Source organism: Eleutherodactylus coqui, chromosome 8, assembly GCF_035609145.1.
Source record: "Eleutherodactylus coqui strain aEleCoq1 chromosome 8, aEleCoq1.hap1, whole genome shotgun sequence".
Classification (NCBI taxonomy): Eukaryota; Metazoa; Chordata; class Amphibia; order Anura; family Eleutherodactylidae; genus Eleutherodactylus; species Eleutherodactylus coqui.
Genome location: NC_089844.1, coordinates 153,083,571 through 153,100,307, shown reverse-complemented (window position 1 = coordinate 153,100,307; position 16,737 = coordinate 153,083,571). Strand labels below are relative to the sequence as shown.

At 45.6% G+C, this 16,737-nt stretch overlaps 1 protein-coding gene across 1 annotated transcript in view; it reads right to left on the bottom strand.

The window, feature by feature from the left end:
* Window positions 1-397: 397 nt before the first annotated feature.
* Window positions 398-16,737, bottom strand: part of CFAP70 (cilia and flagella associated protein 70) — an 88,795-nt gene continuing 72,455 nt past the window's right edge. The window contains exons 22-28 of the mRNA XM_066576725.1: window positions 15,338-15,432; window positions 13,099-13,251; window positions 12,862-13,023; window positions 3,705-3,794; window positions 3,416-3,517; window positions 2,931-2,978; window positions 398-725 (exon numbers count right to left, since the gene is read on the bottom strand). Of these exons, the coding sequence (XP_066432822.1) occupies window positions 645-725; window positions 2,931-2,978; window positions 3,416-3,517; window positions 3,705-3,794; window positions 12,862-13,023; window positions 13,099-13,251; window positions 15,338-15,432 (731 nt within the window). The 3' untranslated portion in view covers window positions 398-644. The remainder of the gene's footprint in view (window positions 726-2,930; window positions 2,979-3,415; window positions 3,518-3,704; window positions 3,795-12,861; window positions 13,024-13,098; window positions 13,252-15,337; window positions 15,433-16,737) is intronic.

Below are 16,737 nucleotides of genomic sequence, written 5' to 3'. Positions count from 1 at the left end.
TTTATAACACTCTAAGGGTGTCTACCCACTTGCGATTTTTTTTTTCCTGCGATGTTTTGCGTGTTTTCTCAAGAGCAATTAGTATAGAATGTGTTCTTGTCCATCTGGGGTTTTTTTCCGTTTCGTGGGGTTTTTTCACATAGGAACTGTCAGTTGCATATGTCTCCTTATTTTTCTCTTAATGCACCCATGATTGTCAATGGAGGGCTGCAAAAAATGCACGAAAAACGCGCAAAAACCACGTGGAAAACGCTGCGTTTTTCACGCGCGAAAATCGGCAACGCCAGTGGGTAGGGCCCCTAAAACCTCTACGCTTTGATGCCAGCTTTCATGCCCAGAACCAATTTGGGCCAGGCTGGTCTCATTCATTTAACTCTTTAAATCTCACTCCTGGATGTCCATTTTTATACTCTTTTTTTAAATTTATTTATTTTTTTAATGCTGTTTTCAGCTGCATTCCCCTCACAGCGCCCCCCTGCAACATCATTTATTATTACAGTGAGTTCTCCTCATTAATGGAAAAGGAAGAAACTAAAAGAAATACATTGTAAAAAAAAAAAAATTCCAGCATCATAACCCATCGTGTCCTGACAGCCGGAGGCCATTCTTTTAAGCCATCCGCTAAATCCCCGATTCTGGGGTCCTCAAAAAGACGGGTCTCCGAAGCCCACCATCTCCTGGAGCTGCTGGATCTCCGTCATCAGGGTCTGATCCTGTAGGTTTAACTGTAAGAGACAGTAGACGAAGTGTTAATATAGTACAGAGTCCATTATAAGGTCACTAGAACAGAAACAGACACTTTCATATTATAGAAACCAAAGTGCGACTGATGAGGCCGAAACACTGAAATGTTTTTCAGTTAACGCCATTAAAGGGGTTGTACCAAGATTACAAGTTATTCCCTCTCTATAGGATCGGGCTTGCTGATTGGTGGGGGTCTCACCACTGAGACCCCTGCTGATCTCAAGAGCTGGTCAGTGTTCAACCCCTCTCACAAGATAACATGTCACAACTTATATAGGTGGGGTGTTCCCAGGCTGTCCGCTGCGGTAACACATCCCCCTCTGCCTGTCACTATGGAAGGGGCGTCGTCACTTTTACCCCCGCAGTGACGTCAGAAGGAATGTAGTGTTGGCCTGAGTTCTTATCACTCAGGTATCTTGGCAGACACATTGAAAGTGAATGGAGCGCCAGCACGACCAGTACTCCATTCAGTCTCCTCCTCACTAACCCTGTAGACCCCCCCATATACAGTACATACCTCCATGTAGACATTCATGTGCCAAAAGTCATGAGAAAGGAACTAATCATGTAGAACACCCTCTGGCCCAGTGAAGGGAAGCAACTCAAGATGGCATCAATCCACAAGTGGACGGAAGACGCCTGGAGGGATGTTGAACATTCTGGATCGCCTCCCACAGCTCCGTGGTATTTGTAGATGCAGGATCTTGGGTACAAATGGACCTCTCAGCCACATCCCATAAAAGCTCAACTGGGGTCTTGTCGGATAAACATGCAGCCCTACCATCCATAGAAACTCTCCAGAATGCCCCTTGAACCAATTCTGCACAATTTAGGCCCGATGGCACGGTGCATTATCCAGCTGGAATATCCCATCATTGTGGTACATGAAGTCCATGAAGGGCTACAAATGATCACCAAGTAGTGAAGCGTAGTGGGCATCAGTCAATAATGTGTTTAGGTGGAGCAGTGGAGCCAACCCATGCCAAGAGAACCCACACCAGTATGGAAACACCAGCCTGCACAGTGCCTGGTTAACAACTGGGGTCCATGGCTTCATGGGGTCTGTGTCACACATGAACCCTACCATCAGTACCGAAGCTGTTGGTACCCTGACTCGTCAGACCGTGCCACATGTTGCCAGTCATCTAGGGTTCAGTTAGCAACCTCATGAGCCCAGATGAGGTGCTGTGTCCGGTGTTGTGGTGATAACAGAGATGCTATGGTGGTCTTCTGCTCCCATATCCCATGGAGGCTAAAAAGCGCTGCTCGGCCCTGCGGGATATATGTCTGGTGCTCCTGCACTGAATGTGGATGTGATTTCTGCTAGTCGCTGGTCTGTTCGCACGGACAGTACTAGCCAGACGTCACCGGTCACGATCACTACACGCCCAAGGCCGGCCACTGCAGGGTCCAATGCGGATAATAACGCCTTCTATGGCATATTCCTATTACATACGTGACACTATGAGTTGAGGAATATTAAATGCCCCCACAGCTTCAGAACCCGAACACCCCATCTATCTGGCACTCACTATGACACCTTGTTTGAACACTGATAATTCACGTCGCCTTCCCATGAGTATGCTGGTCAGTGTCCAACCCCTCTCACAAGATAACACGTCACGACTTATATAGGTGGGGTGTTCCCAGGTCGTCCGCTGCGGTAACACCACTTCATGATAAATTTAAATACTTGTGTCCCATGACTTTTGGCATGTTAATGTAGTAAGTTCCAAGTGTATACCACCTATATATACCTGCATGTCTTCTGTATCATATATCTGACCAGCCCTGCCTCCATCACATACCCCTGACTAATCGCACAGGAGATATGTCATTACTGAGAGACGGCGCATGGCATTGCGGTTAGGGCTGTGTCTCTGGCAGTGTCCATCCCAACAATAGGAATCAGTAAAAAGGTCTAATGGGCTACAAACATGGTGGGCACTGTGGGATTAGGAGAAGGGCTGGCACGCTAGAATGACTATGGGTTTAGTCTAGAAGGGATGAGAAGAACCCGAATAGTCAGCACTAAGTATAATCTCTGAGAACACATTATGCCCGTCATCCTTTCCATTTCCCCATTGTTACCCCATATCAGGAAGTCTGAATGGCTCCTAATAACTGCTGACAATGCTGAGGGTTATACTACAGATGGGGCAGTGTACGCATGAACACGCGCTCACCTTCCGGGTGTACTTGTACGACTGCTCGGCCTCCAATTGTCTTCCACTCTACAAGAAACATCACAGGTCAGTAAGGTGAACTTCTCCCCATCAGCGTCTGACCCCACACTGACTACAGCCCGAGTACTGGCGGGCATCGCCCCCCACTCCCCGACCACTGGAGGGGACCACCCCCACAGCCTGACCACTGGAGGGGACCGCCCCCCACAGCCAGAGTACTGGCGGGCATTGTCCCCCAGAGCCCAACCACTGGCGGGCATTGTCCCCCAGAGCCCAACCACTGGCGGGCATTGTCCCCCAGAGCCCAACCACTGGCGGGCATTGTCCCCCAGAGCCCAACCACTGGCAGGCATTGTCCCCCAGAGCCCAAACACTGGCATGGAATATCTCTACAGCCATCCTCATGCCCAAAAGTAGTGTATATGGACCCAGCACAAGATTCCTTGACCCCATCCTCTTCTTGCCTCCTGTTGGGTATCACTCACCTTGAGGCAGACGAGGGTCAGGTAGCCCCACACCTCCACGTTGCTATTATTTAAAGAGTTGGCCTCAGAGAGAGCGTCCTCCGCTTCCTGCAGCTCCTCCAGCTGTGAATGAAAGGTGCAGTCTCAGAAATACTCTGCTTGCTGTCAGTGATTGGAAACATTCTTGTTTACATCCAGCAGTCCTGTTCTAATATCGTCTCTCAAAGTCTTTAGCCTCTGGATGTTCCCAGTCAATTACAGCAAGCAGAGAGAATGATCACATGTATAATATGTCATGATAAGACCTTACTCTGTAACAAGCGATGCCGGCACCCAGCCATGTCAGGCAGGTGGGAGAGCGTTTACAGGCCAGCAGGTAAGTATTCTTCGCCTTTTCAAACTGAAATATGAAGAACCAAGAGATGGTGGTTAACATAAAGCTGGCTGCACGGCCAGAAGGTGGAAATGTTTACTCGGTATTAAGGGCAGCCAGTTTGTTCTATACAGAAAGCTACGTGGCCTCAGGTAGGTTCTCATGGTGGAGCACTAGATCTCTTAGAGACAATGAGGCCTGGAGGTAGATTCTAACTGGTAGTTTCTGTCTGGCCTGGAGATGTAGTCAGGCTTTCCACCACCTCCAGCAGAGAGTCAGTTTTCTGCACCAGCCCTATATCTAAATGCCCTAGCCAAGGCAGAGTGACTTCTTGGTCAAGTTGAGTCACTCATTATACTCCAGAGCTGCATTCACTATTCTGCTAGTAGAGTCACTGTGTACATACATTACTTATCCTGTACTGATCATGAGTTACATCCTGTCTTATACTCCAGAGCTGCACTCACTATTCTGCTGGTGGAGTCACTGTGTGCATACATTACTTATCCTATACTAATCCTGAGTTATGTGATAGACATGATGATTAGTCAGTGTAAAATGTCTATTGATTTGTACTAAACTAGTTGTATTACGCAGCTGTAGTGACTTTAACTCTTAGAGGCTAATGGTTGCATAATTTCATTATGGTAGTTGCTGGACAATGGCATGGTGAAAGATGTGTGTTTTGTGACTTCAGCCTAATGTGGAACTCTACTGCATAAGGAAAGAGTTAAATCACAGTGCTATATGTATTGCTTGTGTTTATCTTGGATGTTTCCCCAGCCCTGCCCCCACACTGAAACTTCAACAACGAAATTCCTTCAGATTGGCCACATGCTGAAAGAACAAAAGACTTGCTTATACACTGGACTTGAGAGAAGGTGGGCAGGAAGGAGGGGGGATTCTATATGATCTGACAAATGAGAATCCTATATGTTACTGATGTAATCTGTTGCACGCCCATAAAAGGGCAGGTATCACGTGTTACAATAAAGCCTGAGGCTCTACACATTGTAGGGCAGACTCAGCTTAGACCCGCACTTGTGTCTGATCTGGTCGATGATGTGTGCACACTATACAATTTGAAAGCTACAGAATACCCTGAAGCCTGCTGGAGAAAAACATATTCTAGCTCAATTGGCGTCTCCTGGGTGAGCCGAGTAGAGATTTTTTATTTCTTTCATTCTGGAAAAATACAGAGATCGGCAGATAACACGTAGAACTCAGGGGCCCGAAAATCTACAGAACACGGTAAGATTGCTTTATGTAAATCTACCGATGTGAGATGATTTCTAACTGTTAATCTGCCTATATCTAATCCAGAGTGATAAATCAATGAAAGGCAGGTAATATAGTTCTTTCTACTCGGAAAAAAAACACCGTTTTAAACTGCCTAGGGGTATTCTGTATGCTAGGTATGTTGTGTCTGAGACGGTTACAGATTGTGTATACAAGACCAAAAGAGAAATTCTGTGAGGGTTAATGTGCGTAGAGAGGCGGACTTGAGTGTATAGCAGGACATAGTCTGTGTTCCTATACGCTTTGAGGGCATGCGCCAGAGGGACGCATACTCCTAGGTAACTAGTGTGAGGTCAGAAAAATTTAAAATACGTGTATTCACCAGTATGATTGAGCGTGTTATGTGCTCTCATACGTGAGGAGGGATATGCAGGGTTTTGAAAACGGCGTATTTACCTGTATGATTGAGTGTCTTATGTTCTCATATGTGAAAAGGTATACGCTGGAATTATAGCTCCAGAGCTCTTGGTCATTGAATATAATCGTCAGTCTTTATGTGTAGTCAGAGGTCTTGTTTAAAGAATGTGCAGTGTTGATTATTGGGGGAAGGGTTAATGATAAGAGAGTGGGCTGAAGTTAAGCCACTGAGAGCATTTCCCAGTCAACCCGTTTGTTCCCTTTGTCTTGTGTTTATAGTGTTAATGTGCATTGTGATTTACGAGGGATATAAGAAGAGGTGGAATTTGGTAAAGGAGTTTCACTGTGTCCAGAAATTTCAAATAGGATAGAATAAGCAGGCAGAATAGAATACGGGATCAGTGCAGGATGTTTTGGAATATGCAAAACATGTAGAAATGTTTTACAATGAAAAGGATCAGGAAAGTTTTTTTGAAAGAAATGAATATTGTAAGATAGACTGCAGAAAGTTTTCAGAAGATAAGCAGGAGGCCCAGCAGACAGGAAAGGTGTTTTAGATTGCTATGAGTGGGGGATGTGTATTGCCTGTATTGTGAACAATGTAATGCCTTTGTGTTGACTACAGCCCCTCCCTATAATGGCGGCCGCACTTTCAATGTTTAAAACCCCACATAGTGTGACTCTGCAGCAAGTGTGGTGAGCCCTGCCCCCACCCTGAAATTACTTCCCCCCCCCCCCATGTGCTCACTTTCAGGGTGTGTGATGTTACTTCCGGCCATTCCAATCCGGAATAGGACTAAGCCCCGCCCCTACCTCCTCCAGCAGCCATCTTGCCTCACCTGGGAGATTTGTAGCCTCGCCCCTTTCTGCCTCTGGCGGCCATCTTGCTGCACTTGGGAGGCCTACATTCCCCAATGCCACTGTATCCAGTGCTAACATCATGATTGTCTGAAGTAAGGTCCTGTTTGACCAGACTTTGTTACACTCCAAAATGTGGCCACCTTGGATGTGTGATAAGTTCAGGGAAACAAACCTTTGTGAAGATGCAGCTTGGGACATAGTAGACGACTAAGCTGGTTTATAGTGTATGGAAGATTGGAGTTGATACATGGGGGACAGAGGCCAGGGACCCATGGGCAGGGGACGCCCTCTCATGGTGTGTTCCCAGGGGCTCTGTTTTCCACTGCCTGCTTCTCCAATGGATGCTCAGACAGATGATGTTAAGGAAGGCTCCTACAGATGGAATAATTTCCCTATAGTCACCCAGCAAACTTTCTCACGCAATTTGATGAAGTAATTTTAGTTGTTATGTGAGAAAGAGGGACTGAATTGCTCAGAGTAGGATGTCAATTCATCCGTATTCTTTAGTTTTTTTCCTTATGTCTTTGTATATTCTAGTGTCAGTCTACACTGAAGCTATGATTATATTCCGACAGGAGAGTGAAAGTTAAACGCTGAAATTCTAATACTATTACACTGGGTGATTGTAAATTTTGCTTGTGTTGCGCCCCCTTGCGTTAGAAATGCTAACTGCGACCTGGGGAAAAGGGGAAAAAAAAAAAAAATAAAATCTAAAGTATATTTTCGCTCAGGCTTCGCTGCACACAATGCCACCTTGACCTACAAAGTGCTTGTTTTTGTGCCTCTTGGTTTCCTTTTTCAATATTGTACTAGTTTGAATGCGATTACTCTTTTACCATTGAGTATTCCGGTTCAAAAGGGGGAAGGCATAGGTGATCTGGGTCATAGATGATCTAGGTGTTGTAGATCAGCTATTGGGTTTAAAAAATAAATAAATAAATAAAATAAAATAAAATGGAAATAAATGATTTTGTGCTATAAGATTCTGATCCATGTGAAATAGAACATCAACATGATTATTTAGTACTGATACAGTAAGAAACTGCAGGTATGCAAACAGTTACTGGAACCTCTGTTGACAATGTATATGTTGAGCTTTTTGCAGATGGTAACAGGGTGAGGATTGATGACTCCACATCGGATATGCAGTAGTCACACAACAAGATGTCCTAGAAGCAGAAGCTCTGCCTACGCATGTCTCAACACAAGAAGCAGAACTGAAGGCCCTCACTGAGGCGAGTAGAGTGGAGAAAGGTAAGACGGTAACCCTTTACACTGACTCCTGGTATGCATTTGGCATAGCTCATGATTACGGCCCAATATGGAAGGCCAGACAGTGTTTTACCTTAGCAGGACAACCAATTGAGAATGGTGCAATGGTGCAGCGGTGCAGAGTCTCATGGAGGCCCTACTTCTACCTGACAAAGTGGAGAGTTTGCACCGATTCCTACACTGGAGATGCGAGAGACGACACCCTTGCCGACAGCACAGCAAAGGCAGCGGCCCTCAAGCCATGGAAGAAAGAAGAAAGATACTGACAGCATGAGTCAGTGGCAAAAACTTTGGACATTGACAAAATTTGGACTTTGATATGCTAAAGACTTTACAGTTACAAGCCAGCAAGGAAGGAAAGAATAAATGGACTAAAATGGGAGCAGCAGAAACAGGACCGTGTATGGTGAACAGTCAACAGCACTTGCCTATCACAGTTCCTGTATCCCATGATGGCCCAGCTGACGCACGAAAAGACGCACCTAGTAAAGCAGCAATGACGTCGACACTTGAAAGAGGACGGGCAACTCCTGGGTTCTCTGTAGCTGCTGCATCATTTGTCCAGTTTAGCATGATCTATGCCATAGGTGAGTCAGGGCAGAAGTAAATTTGCCACATCACACTTGCCGGGACCACTCTACCCATTTCAGGGATTGCAAATTGACTACATTCAGCTCCCACTTGTTGGGAAGTATGAATATGTGCTTGTTGTTGTTGATGTCTTTGCAGGTTGGAGGCCGACCCTGTTACCAAGGCAAACAAGTAGGTAACCGCAAAGAAGCTTATAAACGAGGTAAACTGTGAATATGGGGTACCAGAAGTGATTCAGAGTCAGACAGAGGTATAAACTTCGCAGGTGAATGTAACATGTCATGTCTGCTCTGGGTGTATCCCAGGCCTTTTACATACTGTACCACCTTTAGAGTAGTGGAAAGGTGGAGAGACGTAGTGGCACGCTAAAAAGTAAGATACTTAAAAATGACTCCACTTTGAAAAGACTGTCATCCAATAGCCTTATACAGTGTTAGATATGAACCCAGGGGGGATCATACATTATCTCCCTACGAGATTGTTTGGGCTAGCCCCAAGGCTAGGTTGCTACTATCCTCGGTAGTTACAATTACAATCTGATGTGTTGACTAAGTATGTGATTTCCGTTGTTAAAGCACTAACCAAAGCCTATGCACAGGTGTTCTCTTCCAGACTCAGAGGCAGACACTGGGACACATAACTTGCAGCCTGGGGATTGGGTGTGCGTCAAGAAGTTCCTCAGAAAGCACCCTCCTGAGCCCCGATTTGATGGTCCCTACCAGGTGCTTCTGACTACTGCCACAGCTGTGAAACTAGCCGAAAGACTTACATGGATCCACTCTTCATACTGTAAGAAAGCCTCAGATCCGGGAGACCAGTCTTAGTTGTGCCGAGGACATTACTCTGGTTAGGGCTAGTGAGAGAGGAGGGTGGCAACTGGAACCCTCAGTCGGAAGAATATGTGGGTATGGGTACCTTCTGGTATAACTCGTGCAATACTCAAGTAGATGCATATTCCTTCGACTATTGTACTGTGGTCCCGTGTCTAGGCGCAAGATCCCACCGCAGACTAGATTTAGCCCAGTCCAGCTGGTTATATGACTTATATACCCAGGGAATACAATATGTTTGCGCCACTGATAATGTCTGGGGAGAAGACTGCCGTTATTGGGGATTAGTGGGATGGAACGCAGGAGCAGACTGGTCCTATAAACCGCGAAGTGCCTTAAATAAGAAAGATAAGAGCGGGAAATCCCTAATTAGTCGTATAACCCTCCTTGAGAATAATAAGGACAGCAGATATTGGAAGGCTGAACTTAGTATGTTGCTTGGTTTTAATACGGTTCTTACGCTAACCATGGGAAATCCAAGCCCGGGGGACGGGGGGGCTTACAGTTTGGGGACATACCGGTACGCGAGGACAGATCCCTTAGGGAAGTTTAAAATAAGGGATATGGTAGATGCACCCGAATGGAAGCCTTCACTTAGTCCCGTGCCCCCTCCGCCGTAAGATAAAGACCTTGACGAACATGATGATCATAGCCGACCCTACCTTTGAGGACACCTTGACAGTAGCGACTGGCTACTCTGACCAGAATCTCTGGGTGGAGTTGATGAGGTACAGTGCTAACAGGAGCAACAAGTCTAACTGTTGCGTGTGCGGTAGTGCTCGACCACACTCGGGGATGGTCCCCTTAAATCTCCCTGTAGATGCTGAAGAGTGGTTTCTTAGTCTCTTCACGAACATTTCCGGTAATTACACTGTGAGAAATGGAAGAAGGAATACTCTATAACTACTTAAGTGTTTTGTACCGGAGAGAGTATTACTGACTACCCTGGAATCTACACCTGCCAGGCAAATGGGCAGGATGGAGGGAGATTTTTGGGGAACTCACTAACGGGTATTGCTCCTCCTACGGTACGATAGGAGGGGAATGAATGCAGAATCAGGTCCAGTCCTTAGGAGACGTTTACTGGCTTTGTGGAGAAATGAGGTGGAGAACCCGCCTGGAAGGTAATTGGGCAGGGGAGTGTGCCTTAGTAAAGCCCTTATGCTCCTCCACATCCTGTCAGACAGCATTGAGGATAATGAGGTTACCCCCAATAGTTACTTTATCTCGATCCAACTCTGTCTGTGTTCTGTGGTTATCCTGTCATGTTGGTCTATCCTTGTTTTCTGCATAGGTACGGCGGTTCCTTCCAGTCTTGTCACTAGGCAGTGTAGGGTCAGTGTTGGCGGCCTGGACCTGTCCACCTTCAGGGCTATCTCCAGGAGGGACATTGGTGTGGGTGAAGATCAGGGAGTCCCGCGCCGTGCGTACCTGTGCACACTACTAGTATTGTAACATTATACTAGAGCGAGAAGAGAGACTCCTGGTGGTAGTTTTGATCTACACGTGTACATTGACGTCATAGGACAGCCAAGGGGGGTACCTGACGAGTTTTAAAAATTAGAGACCAAGTTAAAGTTAGATTCGAGTCCATTTTTCTGATTATTATGGTAAATAAATGTTGACTGGATGAATTATGTTTATTATAATTAACAGTGGTTTATAAATTATACTAGAGATGCCTTATAGGGACTAGTCGAGACCAATAGGACCTACCTTGACTATGACTTTTTAAAAATAGAATGGCCTTAGATATGATTTTAGCTAAAAAGGGGGGTGTCTGTAAGATGATAGGGGAGACTTGTTGTACCTACATCCCAGACAACACGTGACCCGCGTGTAAAAACGCAGTTGCCGTTAAAGGGGTTGTCCCGCGCCGAAACGTTTTTTGTTTTTTTTTCAAACCCCCCCCCGTTCGGCGCGAGACAACCCCGATGCAGGGGTTAAACAAGAACACCGGACAGCGCTTACCTGAATCCCCGCGCTCCGGTGACTTCTTACTTACCTGCTGAAGATGGCTGCCGGGATCTTCTCCCTCGGTGGACCGCAGGGCTTCTGTGCGGTCCATTGCCGATTCCAGCCTCCTGATTGGCTGGAATCGGCACGTGACGGGGCGGAGCTACACGGAGCCGCTCTCCGGCACGAGCGACCCCATTCATAAAAGAAGAAGACCCGGACTGCGCAAGCGCATCTAATCTGGCGATTAGACGCTGAAAATTAGACGGCTCCATGGAAACGAGGACGCTAGCAACGGAACAGGTAAGTGAAAAATTTCTTATAACTTCTGTATGGCTCATAATTAATGCACAATGTACATTACAAAGTGCATTAATATGGCCATACAGAAGTGTATAGACCCACCTGCTTTCGCGGGACAACCCCTTTAAGAAGCTGACCGCACTAACTAAACAGAGCTAACCTTTGGGACCAGTACTCGCCATGGATGAGCGGGTGGTAAAGGATCCTGGCACAGATGGGCGTCGCTGTTGTATGTGAACTGATTATCTTTTCCGTTCTAGTCTGCCGTGTTATCCCCTGTGTCAGAGAGACCTGTGAAACGGATGCTGGAAAAGCCACTCCCACAATGAGATTGCTGGATGCATCCCCAGAAGGAGTGGACAAGTCCTACACCCCCTTGAAGACCCTAAATCGAACCTTCAACGCGCTCCGATTATAGGCTCACGCGCAGAGAACTGTGAAAATTAGATGGAGAGTTAGAGGATAGACATTTTAAGGGGGGATTGTGATAGACATGATTATTAGTCAGCGTAAAATGTCTATTGATTTGTAATAAACTAGAAGTATTGCGCAGCTGTAGTGACTTTAACTCTTGGAGGCTAATAGTTGCATAATTTCATTATGGTAGTTGCTGGACAATGGCATGGTGAAAGATGTGTGTTTTGTGACTTCAGCCTAATGTGGAACTCTGCTGCATAAGGAAAGAGTTAAATCACAGTGCTATATGTATTGCTTGTGTTTATCTTGGATGTTTCCCCAGCCCTGCCCCCACACTGAAACTTCAACAAAGAAATTCCTTCAGATTGGCCACATGTTGATAGAAAAGACTTGCTTATACACTGGACTTGAGAGAAGGTGGGCAGGAAGGAGGGGGGATTCTATATGATCCGACAAATGAGAATCCTATATGTTACTGATGTAATCTGCACGCCCATAAAAGGGCAGGTATCATGTGTTACAATAAAGCCTGAGGCTCTACACATTGTAGGGCAGACTCAGCTTAGACTCGCACTTGTGTCTGATCTGGTCGATGATGTGTGCACACTATACAATTTGGAAGCTACAGAATACCCTGAAGCCTGCTGGAGAAAAACATATTCTAGCTCAGTTACATCCTGTATTATACTCCAGAGCTGTACTTACTATTCTGCTAGTGGAGTCACTGTGTACATACATTACTTATCCTGTACTAATCCTGAGTTACATCCTGTATTATACTCCAGAGCTGTACTTACTATTCTGCTGGTGGAGTCACTGTGTACATACATTACTTATCCTGTACTAATCCTGAGCTACATCCTGTATTATACTCCAGAGCTGCACTCACTATTCTGCTGGTAGAGTCACTGTGTACATACATTACTTATCCTGTACTGATCCTGAGTTACATCCTGTATTATACTCCAGAGCTGTACTTACTATTCTGCTGGTGGAGTCACTGTGTACATACATTACTTATCCTGTACTAATCCTGAGTTACATCCTGTATTATACTCCAGAGCTGCACTCACTATTCTGCTGGTAGAGTCACTGTGTACATACATTCTGTGTTATACTCCAGAGCTGCACTCACTATTCTGCTGCTGGTGGAGTCACTGTGTACATACATTACTCATCCTGACATACAGTAGGTGGCCGGTAATTACCTCTCCCTCCTGGAGATAGATGGATCCGAGTCGGAGGTAGACAGAGTGCATCTCTGAGGCATCAGCCACCAAGCTGAGTGCATGTTCATAAGATTGGCGCGCCTCCCCCTTTCTGCCGCTCAGGTAACGCAGGTGACCGGTGAGAGCCCAGACGTCAGGGTTCTGTAAGGGGGGACAGGATGTATAGCTGGCACTTCTACTCCGTACTACCCATACAATCCCATGATAAAGACCTACCTGGTGGTCCACCTGTGACGCCTCCTGCAGGCTCTCATTGGCCGCATCAAACTCTTTCCTTAGCAGATGCCCTTGGGCACACATGAGGTGGTACTGACAGCTGGGGCCTCCATCCGGGCTCAGGAGGTCATGTGACAGCGCCCTCGGGACAAACTAAATCCAGAAAAAAAAAGTAGTATATGGTGTAACTATGGGCGACGTGAAAAAATAACACAATGACCCTTAATTCTGAGACAGGAAAACACCATTCATGATCCCTTAAGGTCACGAGGACACGGCCGGAAGACGGCTGCTACGTTAACGTGAATTCAGCTTAGTCACTGCACAGTGAAAACAGGGGCAACTTCAGGACATACTTCATGTTTCCATTCTTCTGAATTCTCAACATCTCTGCTTGCTCTCCGTGAATGAGAACATTCTTGTTTGCAACCAGAAATTGGAAACTAATCCTGACCACATTCACAGCTGAGGTGTTGTTACAGTTGTACTAAGTCTATACAGTCATCTGTGGCTGAAGACTGATACAATGTAAGGCTTGAGGGACAGTTAGGAGGGAAAGCCTCATAGGATCTGGGAGCTTTATGTACATGATGGATGGATGATATGTCACCTTCTATGGAGCCTCATGGGATCTGGGAGCTTTATGTACATGATGGATGGATGATATGTCACCCTCTATGGAGCCTCATGGGATCTGGGAGCTTTATGTACATGATGGATGGATGCTATGTCACCTTCTATGGAGCCTCATGGGATCTGGGAGCTTTATGTACATGATGGATGGATGATATGTCACCTTCTATGGAGCCTCATGGGATCTGGGAGCTTTATGTACATGATGGATGGATGATATGTCACCTTCTATGGAGCCTCATGGGATCTGGGAGCTTTATGTACATGATGGATGGATGATATGTCACCTTCTATGGAGGAGGTTTTCTGGTTAACTATGATATGTTACAAAGGCCATTACTGGGTCAGATTAGATGGCAGAGAGTGAGTTCTGCCCAGTGATGGACTGGTTGGCAGCAGCAGCTGATTGGCTGTAGAAAAATGGCGGGAAATGCCTGTGGTAGTCAGGCAGAATCTGGTGGCCTGACAGTGGCTGGTGATTGGTCCATAGGAACAAGCTGAGAGGAGCAGCAGTGAGATATGGAGGTGCAGAGATGTGGGCCATCATCATCTGGAAAGGAAGCAGCATCCCGCCCTCCCTCCCTTAGGTTTGTCGCGGTGTAGTTAATGGGGGATTGTCACCCGCATTAGGCGGGTGGGCAGGTAAATTTGGGGAGAGTTTGGTGGTGGTAAACTCGTGTCTGTAAGACAGAGTTTACATGAACTGTTATGGTTATTGATTGGTTAATAAACTTGGGTCTGTAAAACAGAGTTTACAGGAAGTGTTATGGTTATTATTGGTTACATTTCTCCCCAATGTTTGTAACCCCGTTAATAAACACCGCGGCCTTATTTATCCAATATTGGTGTCTGTGTCGGTTATTTATAAGAGTTTGGTAAGGTTTTAATAAAGCGTAAGATCCCATGTAACAAACTATCTAGATAGGAGAGAGATTTGTGCTGCTGATGTATTTACCTCACAGGGGATTGCTGCACTGATACACTGTAACAAAACCTCAGCTGTGAGAAGTGATAGCTATTATTTTCAGCCACTGGATGCAATTTTCACTTATTAACAGCAAGCAGAGATCTTGAAAATGGGGTGAAAGTGAAGCACAAAGTATAGTAGGAGGTTGCAGAACTTTTTACGTTACAGTGAATGAGTTTTATCTACTTTAAACAGGAACCCCTAAATTACAAATGAAGACGTCGGTTTTACTGCAAAATGGCGCAGTTTTCCAGTGACTGATAATGTCTGCGGTTTTTGCAGCTCTAGGCTTTGTTCACATCAGTGTTGGAGGCTCTGGCGCCAAATTCTGGACAAATTAGGGTAGAGTGCTTCGCTATTTTGTCTGGAAAAACAAGGGTGGCCTGACAGACCCCATTATAGTCAGCGGGGGCCGTCATGTGACGGATGCGTCCCTAGCTGGCGTCCCCATTTCCTGTTCCTATGACGGAAAAAAAAACATAATGCCCGAATGGAAATGTGAGCGAAGCCCAACCTGCAAAAATGTGCAAAATAAGCCATTATTTGGGAGCCGCGCTGATCTGCGGTAATGGCACACTTTGGGGCGGTTTTTGTCCCCCTGCACTGTTATTAGTACTAATACCCGTTTATCATACACACCTGCGTAGCATTGACCTGTGCCAGGAACTTAGCAGCTTCCATGTAGATGCTTCCGGCACTTGCTGGGGGGTCGTGGTTATCCCGGGGGTCTACGCCTGTAAGAAGGTAAGAGCAAGTAGATAATCTACATATATAAAATAGAATGTATGTGTGTATGTATGTGTGTGCCACCATAACTCATGAGCGCCTGGAGCAATTTCAACCAAACTTGGTAAATATGTAACTCATCCCATGGGGACAGATTTGGGGGAGATAGGACAGCCCCACTACCCCTGGGGGAGAGGTGGGCGGATGCCTGAATTGCACATGAGTAGATGGTTTTTATTTCACAGTCTTATCTAACACAGACAACCACCTCATCATCATACACTAATATATTACACAGACCACCTCATCCTATTCAGATAATAATATCTTACACAGACAACCTCCTCCTCTGCTCCAACTACCACACAGCTTCCCACCAGCATAAGCCACTACGTACCACACAGAAATGAGCCCAGCACCCACTCTTAGGAAAGCTGGCCAAAAAGAAAACTGTGTTGCCCATAGCAACCAATGACAGCGCAGCTTTCATTTTACCTCAGCAGTATACCAAGTGAAAGCTGCGCTGTTATTGGTTGCTATTGGCAACAAAAATTACAGGGGAAGTCGGTGAGTTTGGGATTTTTAATAACGTCAGTATTACACAGACCTCCTGCTCCTCCCATAATAATATCTTACACAGACAATTTCCTCCTCCTCTAATACTAATATTACATAGACGACCTCCTCCTTATATACCAATATATTACACAGACCTCCTGCTCCTCACATAATAATATCTCACACAGACAACTTCCTCCTCCTCAAATATTATTACACAGACGGCCTCCTCCTCATATAACAATATATTACACAGACCTCCTGCTCATCAGATAATAATATCTTACACAGACAACTGCCTCCTCCTCTAATACTAATATTACATAGACGACCTCCTCCTCATATACCAATATATTACACAGACCTCCTGCTCATCAGATAATATCTTACACAGACATCCTCCTCCTCCTCTAATACTAATATTACATAAACGACCTCCTCCTTATATACCAATATATTACACAGACCTCCTGCTCCTCACATAATAATATCTCACACAGACAACTTCCTCCTGCTCAAATACTAATATTACATAGACGACCTCCTCCTCATATACCAATATATTACACAGACCTCCTGCTTATCAGATAATAATATCTTACAGACATCTTCCTCCTCCTCTAATACTAATATTACATAAACAACCTCCTCCTTATATACTAATATATTACACAGACCTCCTGCTCCTCACATAATAATATCTCACACAGACAACTTTCTCCTGCTCAAATACTAATATTACATAGACGACCTCC